The sequence below is a fragment of the Strix aluco genome, chromosome 3 (genome assembly GCF_031877795.1).
Source record: "Strix aluco isolate bStrAlu1 chromosome 3, bStrAlu1.hap1, whole genome shotgun sequence".
Taxonomy (NCBI): domain Eukaryota; kingdom Metazoa; phylum Chordata; class Aves; order Strigiformes; family Strigidae; genus Strix; species Strix aluco.
The window spans coordinates 29,481,548-29,492,826 of NC_133933.1; the positions used below are offsets into that span (position 1 = coordinate 29,481,548).

Sequence of the window (11,279 nt, forward strand, 5' to 3'; positions counted from 1 at the left end):
GGAAGAGCTAGAAAAAAGTACAAGATGCTCCTTATTCATGAACAGTGTAAAGCCCAGCATGATTTAAGGTCTGCATGGGCCTGTACACACACAGATTTAGCATCTAAAAGAAGACCTAAGAGAAGATATAACATATTATTTTGTTCAAGGAATAACAATTATGCTATTAGGAATATGTCATAGAGACCAATGGTGGTTTCATGGTTTCAACTCACACCATTTAATGAAAATAATATAAAATATCAGTTCAGGAATTCATAGCCCTAATTCTGTTGATAAGGTTTTCTAAAACAGGCCAGGCAGACGATTTATAAATTTGCCAAATTAGAAGTGAGTCAGATATTCAAAAGAAAAATTTGATAACATCTAGAGGAGAATGCATGAGAGGGTGAATATCTGTATTGGGACTGCACATCTGTAAATGAATGTACCAATAAGGAAAGTAAGCATTCAACGCTGCCAAGCTCATAGTAGCCTAGATCTTCCTTCCAGCTGATATTTTTAACTAGATTTTGCAATAGTGCAATGGATTTCCTGGTCCCTAGAGCTCCTAGACTTCCATCTGACCCCTGTAGTACAAGTTATGACTGCTTGCAAAGGATTGAAGCCAAAAGTTTTTGTCCACATCACCGGCTGTCAAAACACAGGGACTTCTGTCTGGGTGTAGATACTTAGTTTTGGAAAGGCAGGATAGAACATTTTGTTCATCTTTCCTCATGCTTCTCCACGCACACACCCGCACAAACACATGCACACACACTGACACACAGAGAAAAAAACCAAAGCCCTAATCATGCTATACTTCTTTCCATGTAACCATAGAAAGCAATCTATAAATATTAAAGCTTCACAGCAGCAAAAGCATTAAACCCATTAGGTAATCAGAAAGCTGAAATAACTATCAGCTGGTCGGTTGCAAGGTTAGGAAAGGTTCAGGAGTTCTAATTTCCAGTCCTTTAATCTAAGCCCTAGGCCACAAATAAGAAATTAGCCTGGAATTCATGATCCACCTTGTAATAACAAAACTTTGTTTATACCTTGACAAGCAGTGAACAGTAACAATTTCACTTTATAAGACACTTATTGTTGCAAACCTATAAAACATGTTTGCTTTTTAATATCTCAGTGTTGTTTTAAGAAAATGAACTTGCTCCTGGACCTTGAAACTTAGAATGAATTAAATGACACATGAATAAATATATATTAATTCTTTTTTATTAAAGTATCAAAACAAACTTGAGAATAGAAAACAAACTGCTTTTAATGCATTTTAAGGGTTCTCCTGAATAAAGTATATTTTTAGAAAACTCATGCAACATACTATTCCTGTCTAGCTGTTTAAACACTGTTTTCCTGGGCACAGTCAAATGAACTTGAGGACCATAATTTCTAGAGTAGCGTGCAGGAGCACGCATGCACACACACACATACAAAAGCAGTAGAAAGCAGCTATGACTGCACATATAAAGAAATAAAAATAGATTATCTTCTGACAATAGGAGTGGTACCATATTAACATTTGGCATGCTAAGAAAATAACATCAAGCAACAAAAGCATGACGCCTGCGTCACCAGTGATATGGTTAAAAGCAACCATACAAATTCCCTAAGGGAGACACATGAATTCTGTCATTATATGCTAGTCTCTGTGGTAACACTTTATAACAGTATAGGAGGCAAACAGCTTTGTCTGCTGGTATTTGATGTGCAAAAGGCAAAGCCAAGGTGTACGACACCGGGATGATGCCTTGGTTTTGTATTTCCACATTACAGAAGTCAAATACCAATGAACAGCGTTTGACAAGTTTATTGTAACACACTTCATGTATATCTGTTGTCTGATAAACAGCTGGCCCAATTCCCCGTGGAACTTGCCCTCTAAGCCAGAGAAGTTGCAGCAGAGGCTCCATACTCTGCCTACAGGACAGGAATAAAACTCTCACTGAAGTCAATGGAAGCTCCTTCCAACATACAGAAAGATAACGGATTCTCAGGACAGAATCGGACCTAGCATGTTGTCTTTGTAATACATTCACTTTTCAGATGCATGAAGTACATATCTTTAAAACATGATATAGGACATTACAATATATCCAGATCTTAGGAAAATGTACTAAGAAGTTCTGTTGCAGAATATAATGATCATATAAGGATCAGGTATGATATCTGATAGACTCATCCAGGTCTTGTAGGGTAAGAAGCTTATGGCTGAGGTATCTTTAAGTTTAGCCTTTAGAACAAAACCACAATTTCAACACTGCATAACTGGTGTAAAATATTATGTACTGGAAGCTTCATTCTTACTGTCTGCTTCATTTAAATTGTGATATTGAACAGCTAGACACCACTGATGGAGGTACAGAATTTTGGAAGGTATAAAGTCTGCACCCAATTGTTCAAGATACTCAGTACCTCATCTGTGGAAAAGATGAAAGGTTAAGTGTTTTCAATAGTGGTGTCTCAAATACAACTGTGAAGTTTAGGAATATATAATATTAAACACCAAGAGATAAAAGTAAAAAGACAGCACAACACTTGTGTTTTCAGTTTTATCTTGCTCACAGTATTTATTAACTCTACTCATTACGATATTAGTGATAAATAAGGTTAATGTTTTCTTTTACAAAAAATTGTAAGGATATATTTTATAGGATTAAACAATCTGAGAATTTCACAGAAACATCAGAATTTAAACACTCATAGCTCCAACTGTTTTGTCCAGCAGCTCTTCTACCAATTCAAAACCATCTAAGGTTAGTATTTAATAAAAAATAAAAACAATAATCCACTACATCAAAACTCTTGCCTCCTTTAGATTCTAAGTAACACTTTTGATTGACTGTATTTGCCACTCAAATGTAAAACAAAAGTAGCTGCAATCATATATTTTTTTCCTCTGAATCACTTGGCAAAAGGAAGTAATCCTGACCAGGATGGAAAAAGCTTTGTCAAGCTCTCATGCCTATAAGAGCTATCTGCATAAGCAGACCCACTGAAGTCCAGGGAACCTCTTCTGTGAGTGAGGGTTAATAGCATGAATTAAGGCTTGTAGGATTAGATCCAGATTATTTATTTTTTTTTAAAAAACTTTTCATGATTCATGAGCCTGGGATTCGGTCCTGCAGTTCTTTACTCGGGCAAAACCTGTATCTATATCCCTCCATAGTTAATTTCCTCTTTCCAGTGGGTCCAATTCACAGAGTCATCAAGTGGTGGTACAAGCTGCTCTTCAGCAATTCAAGGAAAAACTGTAGTCCCCAAAGGATAGTAGGTGGGGTTCCAGCTCATAAAATACAAGCTTAGCTACATGGACATTTTGCAAGAAACATTTCTTTGTCACACCTACTAGGCTCTTCAAATTCAGTCTCTGAGATGAGTCATAGAAAAAACCCACACAAGTGTTGTGAAAAAAATGACAAAGCTTAGTTGGAACTAAAGGCTTTTTATGTGTGTTTGTGTATGTGTGTTAGGTTAGAATGCAACATTACGTATCAGTACATTCTGCCAGAAACCATCCTCCTGGAAACTTCGAAACTTTAAAAACACTCTCAGTCTGCTTTCCCTACCGGTAACAAGGAGAAGTAGTGTCCATCCAGCACAGCTGTCTGTACCATGTGCATCATCAGAAGTCATAGTGTTCTAGCACAAACGTTGTGGGTGCAGATACTGTATACTAGCAGAGAGCTAAAACTTCTGAAGCTGTTGTCTGTAGCTCCTAGGAACAGCAAGTATGACAGGTGCAAACCTATATTTGAGGCAGAAGACTCTTCAATTTGATTGAGACCAGATCTTCCAAGAGGAAGAATTGCTGTCAAGCCAAAATAATTCTTTCCGCTTAAGAAAGCAATCTGCCCTTCCTAAAGACTCTTGACTAATAGAATCCTACACATTATGTCACATCCTCCATGGATTGTGGTAGTTGTTAAAAACACTGTAAATATTTCCATGTTTGCCATATCACTTAACCTTGTAATGTGCCTTCTTTGATCTGTTGAATAAAAAGATTCCTTTCATCTTCAGGTGTCCTTCCGTTTTGTGCCCGAACTATACAAGTGGGCCTGTGAAGATTTAGCATGTATATCAAATGCTGCTTCTCATTCTTTAGCTCTTCGATCTGGGCTTTTAATTCTGCATTGATAGTTTCCAGCTTTTCTGATTCCTAGTCACAAAGGACAGACACAACTATTAGACTGAGTAGTTCAAATAGTTAATCGCAATGTTTATCTAACAGTTGCAGTCTTTTATTGGTGGGAAAGCATATGGCTAGCAGAGAAAGAAATTGCATGTTCTTAGCATCCTGTAATGATAATAGTATACATCCACCAATCGATAAGTCTAAAAACCAGATTGACTGCAACCTTCTTTGGCCTTTAGAGAAGTGTAACGGACATTGAAAAGCCAAATTAGACACGTATTCACTTACAATGAGAGGTATCCAAAGCATTATTGCTATTTTCTGCAAAATTATTCTGAACTTTTTGGGTCAAAAATTGACACAAAATTATCTATGCTTCTTATTAACTCCCTGGAACATCATGTCACACGTCTGTAAACCCATGTGAAGCTAACAAAGTAAGGACACAGATTTTTTTCCCTATATAGGAATAAAGACAGGCCTGATGCTGATGTAATATAGTTGTGTATCATGACAGAGAAAGTGAAGACACAACTGGGGTCTTAGGACAGACAATTCAGGGGTTACTATGCTACTCATTTCGTAAAGAAGTCAGAAATTACTTGTCGGTGTTTGCAGGCTCTTGGTCTCCACAATCAATATTATAAGAAATGAGATTTTACTTTTTTTTGTGTTCACTGTAGACATTCAAATTAATATTATCCCCATAGACAAGATCGGTCACTGAAACAGTAATTTCTTTTCACTCCTACCATGCTTTCACTTATTCCAGTTTTAACCAGGTTTGGTTTTAATATATAGCATGTTCATTTTTTTTTTTATATATAACTAATGTTTTGAAGGGTTTACAGAGTTTTGGGTAACATCTTTCTGTATTTCCTATTATGACTGTACCCCATGCTATCTGTTTGGATCCTGGCGGGATGACAGAGCAAGAACAATTCAAGCCAGTCACTTACTTTCTGCAAACATTCTGTTTTTTCCTTCTTTTTGTTTCGGCACTTTGCAGCAGCAATTTTATTCCTTTCCCTTCTTCGCTTTTTTCTTTCATCCTCTTCGGGAGAAAACTGTCCCATAAAAACAGATACACACAATCCATAAGATGGTGTAAGTATGCAACCTGCATTTTCATAACTTCTGCATTTTTAAAAGCAACACGGATAGTGTTGTCAGTGCTCACATCATGAGTTACATAAAAATGTGATTCTGATCTTGCTTGCCATACAGTAAAATGGTAGTAACTCCATTAGAATTGTCAAATACCTGACTGGAGTTTGGATGAATGTAATCCATAGGATGGCTCATTTTAAATCAATGGTACTCAAAAAACTTGTCAAGTGTCTCTCTAGGCTAACTCCTACACCTCCATCTCTCCTCCATTGCCCAAGGAGGAAGAGGAACAAGGGGCATGGGGAGCAGAGGGGAGGATGTGTCATGAATGAGGCAGCGAGAGTGCAGCGAACTAAGGGCAGCACCAAAAAGGGGATATTAACACACTCCTTCAAGCTTTGGTTTGTTTCCTGTGGAGACTCAGATGAAGGTGTAGCTATTTCCCTAACTTAAGCTATTTCTTCATTTTATAAGAGAAATGTTTTGCACAGAGACAACTATCTTAAAGTAAAACCTAGTATGGATATAGCATGGCTGTGTCTATCTTAGTCTAGCCCATGTGGGTCCTACTGGACTGTCCTCAGTGAAATAAAACTTCAGCAGTGACTTATTCCAAGTTCAGCCACATGTAGGTAGGGAAACCAGATTAGCACTTGGTCTAATCACTGTAAAACATAGTCCTTAGTCCATAATCAAAAATAAAATATCCAACTATAGGCCTCAATGGAAATGAGAAATACCGGAGGGTTTCCCAGAAGCACTTAACAGAAAGCCAAGCAGCAGGCTTAAAAGGATCAAGTACGGTGGAGAGGGTTGTCTGTAGTTGATATAATTACTGGTCTTGTGGTGAAACTTTGTTAGAGAATTAATCATTCACACTGAAATGCTATTTAAAGAGCCATACCTCTGTTTTCATGATTGATGTTTCAATTGGCCTTTCAGAAACTGTCACCGTGTCCAATGTAGAAGACATCCTGTGGGACTGACGCTTATTCTGAATGGCGAACCTCAGTTCCTCTTTCACCAGTGGGGTCAAATTTGTGAAATCATCAAACCCCAGTGACCCTGCAGGGGACAAAGTGGGAACAATTGCGGAGGCGCTGACTTCCAATGCAGATACCTGGCCTGAGTGTTGGACCATCATTTTGCTGGAAGGTAAAAAGAGATAATAATAATAGTTTTTCAACAACTTTAGAAAGACAAATAATATCTCTAGAGGTATATTTAATACCATGAATAATATTTTTTTTCTTGCATTGCTTCAGTCCCCGTTCCCCATCTACCCCAATCTCTCACTAGAGACAAGCAGTTAAGAATCTACTTTAAGACTTCTACTTTACGTTAATTTAAAGTTAGCTTTTAAAAATAGTAATAGTATTAGCACATCACACAATTTCTAGGTCTTTCTGAAACTGAATATTGAAAAAAATTGTGTGTATGTATGTATACTCTGAAGTTTTAAACTGGTAATGTGTGGCGAATGAGAACTGAGTGAATAGGAAGAGAAAGAGAATAAGGACAAAAATCAGAAAGCAAAGAAATATTATTATTATTATTATTTAAAGCACAGAAGGAGCTTAAGAGTATCTCCATCCTCAGAGCTATACCACCACAGATTGCAGCTTCAAATGGACAGTGTACCTTGATCTCAGCTACATTTAGGCAAAGTTCAATGAGTTCTACTAGAAGCTGAAGTTTGCTAACCAAGACAGGATCTGTCACAAAATTGTCATGTTCAGTTTTACACAGAGTTGTAGATTTGGTTATAAACTCCTGGAAAATGGTTGACAATAAGAGCTGGCAAAAGGTAAAAGTCTATACATGCTCTGGGGCTTGAAAGCACAGGTTGAGTTGGAGGGATTGAGTCATGAAAAACGTGAAGCAGTTTGTGCTCTTGTAAAATCTGAAACTGTCCTCATGTGCCCTCAACAAGAGGTTTGAAATTCTTAAATATTTATGGTCAGATCTTCTGCTAATATAAAATAGTGTGACTGAAGAGACTTCAGGGGAATTATGCAAACGGACACCCATGGAGGAACCTGATTTCTAGTAGTTTTCCGAAGAAAACCCGACAGTGCTCTCCACTTTCCTCTTTTTAGTCATTCTTATTAATTTTTTTAGCCAGTTTGAGAGAGAGAGAGGCCCCCTGTGTGCTTTGTGAAAACTGGTCACCCCACTGAGGGAAAAAGAGGCAAAACTCAGCACTCAGCCATCCAACATCATGGGCAACCTAGCTAGCTGAGGCACACAGCTCTGCATGACACAAACCATCTCTCACCAGACAATGTCAGATAAGAGGTCTGGAAGAAAGCTGAGCACTTTCTGTGGGTAGTCCAAGGGACAAAAGTTGCAAATCCATAAGAAAACAGATTGTATTACCTCCTTTATTCATAAAGTGACTTGTGTTGGATTGGATTTTACCACATCGGTTTTCCAGCTTTCTTTGTTGTGTAGGTTCTTGGGGGTTTTTTATAGCTGTATGGTTAATTACAGTATGTGTTATCTACTCTTGATTAGAACTGTAATAATTATAGCAAAGTCAACTGTAATTAACTTAGTGCAGGTAAGTAAAGAGTTGCCTGTGGGTAAGTTAAATGTCCACATGGTCAACTCAGAATTGCACAGTTCCCCGTATGCTACTTCTGTAACCCAGCAAGAAATGTCTGGGGTCACGTGCCTTGACAAGAAGATAGATTTTGCTCAGGGATATCTAAAAATACACTGTAAATCCACACTGGTGCAAATGAGAATAGAATCTAGTTCATCTCTAAGTGAGGTAAATATAAAAATCTGAGGACAGTGAATGTCCAGTTGGTAGAAAATACCATGTCCAGCTACAGAGTCTTCCTCACTTCTTCCTCACTCAGTCACCACAGAAAAACTGAACATTTCCCAGAGTCTGGGGGTGAAATCCTAAACCCACTGAAATGAAGAGAACTTTTTCTGTTGACCTCAATGGGGCCAGGATTTCACCCGTAGTTATTAAAGATGAGGAAATTATTTGAAACAATTTGTTATTCAGAAAGACCTTGGGAAATTTATGTAATTCTATTCAGAAAGCCCCTGCTCATGAGTCACATTTAAAGTACTGATACGGTTTAATCCTATAATCTCAGAAAGCTAGCAGTTACTCTTTTCCAACAAGTCAGAAACAGCCCTGCAATTTTCAGCTGAAGTCCTCCCAGCATTATTTACCATTTAGCAACATTCAGCCATTCAACTCATTCAAACAGACTAACTCCAGATGAACCGAACCCCTCATTGCTAGAGAAATTTCAGTGATTTTCACTGAATGGGTCTCCTTGGCTGCCGGTGATGGCTTCATTCAACAAAGTTAATTCTGTGTAATTCGATCAAACCAGGAGTCTTAAATTAACAGTAAAATTGTTTCTCCAGCCTACAAGATAATTAATTGGGCTAATTATTTTTGAGCTCTGGTGGTTTATTCAATTATTTTTTAGTTTAGGCGAACTTTTAATTAAGGTCAGCAGCGGCACCAGAGGAAACCAAGAATGTTCGTGCCTGAGAAATTGTGTTAATTGTGTATTTCTACTAGTTAGTGCTAAGTGTACTACGAGCACCACCAAAACCCTCCTATAAAGTCTTCAGGTACTTTCATCCATCTGCTACTGGTTTCAAAAAAAGGAGTGGTAGGCTGCCCACGGGGAGGGGAAGCATGGAGGGGGAAGTGTCCTTGACCATAGAAACTTGCTGCTCTCCTGCCTGAACTGACCTTCCAGACATCCTGAAAGGCATCTCTATTTACTCAGACTTTAGGGAAGGGAGGGCCTACCAGGGGGCTGAGGCTTGTGTAGGGATTTCTGCCATGAGCCGAGTCCCATTTTGCAGAGCTGTTTGCCACTGGTTTGCTTTCCTGGGGCTTGCTCTGGCTTCTGGGCAGTGCCTAGTAGCATAGGCTTCCAGTCTACCACTGGGATTGTTAGGAGCCACCGTGATACAAATAACAGAAAAAATCAGCCTTATGTCAAAGCTACTTGGTAAGCTATATAGATTCCCTTTTCATAACAATGTGGTAGATGTTTTCCAATTTCTGAGGAACAAATCTGGTTTTAGAAATGTTTTACAAGAAGGAAAAGTTGATTTTTGTTATTTTAAAAAAATGCAACAAGCTGCCCTTCCTTTTCCCCAATTTTTGTACAAATTGTACCTCTGTCTATAAGCCATCAAGAGCACTATCTCCTCTGGGTTTGTAAAGGCTGGGGAAACAGTACGAATAAGAGTGTCAAGCCTTAAAGCGTGAGTACATCTGGGCCTTTCCGATAGGATCTCTGTTTACTTTGTCGGACCATGCACACAGACCTGGGGTCCAGGCTGCTTCGAGTACTTCTGAAGTTACTGACATTTTGAGGGTGCTGAACATTTCACAGACCTGCACTGTAAAGGCACAGCTTGTTCCCAGTGTGAGTTAGTACTTCATTACTCGATCCTCCGTTTTGGAATTCTCCAAAGAGAATAGATTTTCTATTAATGGTACCCTCCCAATTCATGTAGATTCAAACAAATGTATTAATTCCTTCTCCCCTTACTTTTTGTTTGTTCTTTTGCTGATGATTCTTTCTATCTGCAGTGCACTCTTACCTCTCATCTGCCGATATTTTAAACTCAGGACATACTTCCTAGCCGTGCATTTCTATTATTTAAGGGTTTTCTTGTTTAATATTAATGTTAAAAGTGACTACTTCCAGTCTTGTCTTGTTTGCTGAACTGCAGATGGCTGACTGTGCCTCTTGGTTTTATTTCTTCATATGAATTCCTTTTCCTCTGGTGCTGATGCAATAAACCCCAATAACCATTGAGGTTAATCTTAAACAGCATTAAGAGCAATTAGAGTTCACAACCTCTGTGCACGCTGGTTGACCTTAAGCTTTCTGACATCCCACATCATTCCCGAACCATTTTCTGCTGCCTTCCCGCCCCTCCAATTCTGTTACTAGGATGAAAATCGATTTCCAACAGGAAACTCGTTCTCCGAAACAAGTTTGCTGTTGTGTCACGCCGGGCTTGATTAGGCAACAGTTTAGCAACTGATCTCCTTCATGTCAAGACACGGGGACAGAAAGAAAAGTGCGCGCCCCTGGCTCGCACGCGGAGTGCCCGCTCCGCGGATGTCCCGAGGGTCGATCCCCACAGATCTACACACAGCGGCGGCGCGGGGTGAGCGATGGCCCGGCCGGGCCCGCCCCGGCTCCTCCGCCCCTGCAGACCCTCTGGGGCGGCGGGGCCGCTGCCGCCCGGCCGCGCTCCGGCATCCCCGCCGGGGCCGTCCCGTCCCGTCCCGTCCCTCCGCCGAGGCCGCCACCGCGCGGTGCCGAGCGGCGCTGCCGGCCCGGGGAGAGCCGGGTCTCGGCGGGCTCTCGCCCGGCGCCCACATCTGGCGGTGGCCCGGGCAGGGGGGCTCCCCCCGGGGTCAGCGCCGGCAGCGGGGAGCCGCGCCGGGGGGGCGGCCGAGGGGCTCCGGCAGGGCCGGGGGCTCTCTCGGGACTCACGGGCGGCGGCGGCGGCACCGCCGCCCCCGACTCGGCTCAGGCGGCGAAACTTTCCCTGCCCGCGGCCCGCGGCCCCCCGGAGGGGATCTCTCGGTGGCGGGACACCCTCCCACGGAGCGCAGCCCCGCGGCGCGCCGGCACCGAGAGCCGCGGCGTCTCGCCTCCCGCTTCACCTACCTTCCGCCCGCTGCCGCTGGTTGCCCGGCCGGAGGGAAAGGGCTCCGCACCCGCGCCCGCACCCGCTCCCGCACCCGCCCCGCGGCGCCGTCCCGGGGTCCGTCCGCTCTCCTCCGCTGCCTCCGCCGGGAGCGTAGCGCTCGCCGCTCGCCGCTCCTCTGCCTCTCGCCTCGGTTGCATCACCCCCCTTATATAGCCGAGCGGCCAGCGCTGGTATTTACTCTGGCGGCGAGTCCCGGGCTGATGTCATGCTATTAATAGCCTCCCCGAAAGAGGGAGGAGGGAAGCAGAGCCCGTGGCGGTGATGCAAGGCTTCCCCGCCGGCACGGCTCGGCTCGGCTCGGCTCGGC

At 41.9% G+C, this 11,279-nt stretch overlaps 1 protein-coding gene across 1 annotated transcript; it reads right to left on the reverse strand.

Moving 5' to 3' along the window:
* Positions 1-1,199: 1,199 nt before the first annotated feature.
* ATF3 (activating transcription factor 3) lies at positions 1,200-11,079 on the reverse strand. The gene is made up of 4 exons (XM_074817942.1): positions 10,930-11,079; positions 6,150-6,393; positions 5,095-5,202; positions 1,200-4,159 (listed from the first exon to the last, which is right to left on the reverse strand). Exons 2-4 carry the CDS (start codon positions 6,387-6,389, stop codon positions 3,962-3,964), a joined length of 546 nt encoding a protein of 181 aa, XP_074674043.1. The 5' UTR covers positions 6,390-6,393; positions 10,930-11,079; the 3' UTR covers positions 1,200-3,961.
* Positions 11,080-11,279: the final 200 nt, after the last annotated feature.

What these genes read in the sequence shown, in the direction of transcription:
- ATF3 (XM_074817942.1), bottom strand. Translation starts at nt 6,389, where the DNA reads ATGATGGTCCAACACTCAGGCCAGGTATCTGCATTGGAAGTCAGCGCC. An exon ending in CATCAATCATGAAAACAGAG is followed by an intron (nt 5,203 to 6,149) that starts GTATGGCTCTTT and finishes TTTATGGGACAG; the next exon opens with TTTTCTCCCGAAGAGGATGA. An exon ending in AAACAGAATGTTTGCAGAAA is followed by an intron (nt 4,160 to 5,094) that starts GTAAGTGACTGG and finishes CTTTGTGACTAG; the next exon opens with GAATCAGAAAAGCTGGAAAC.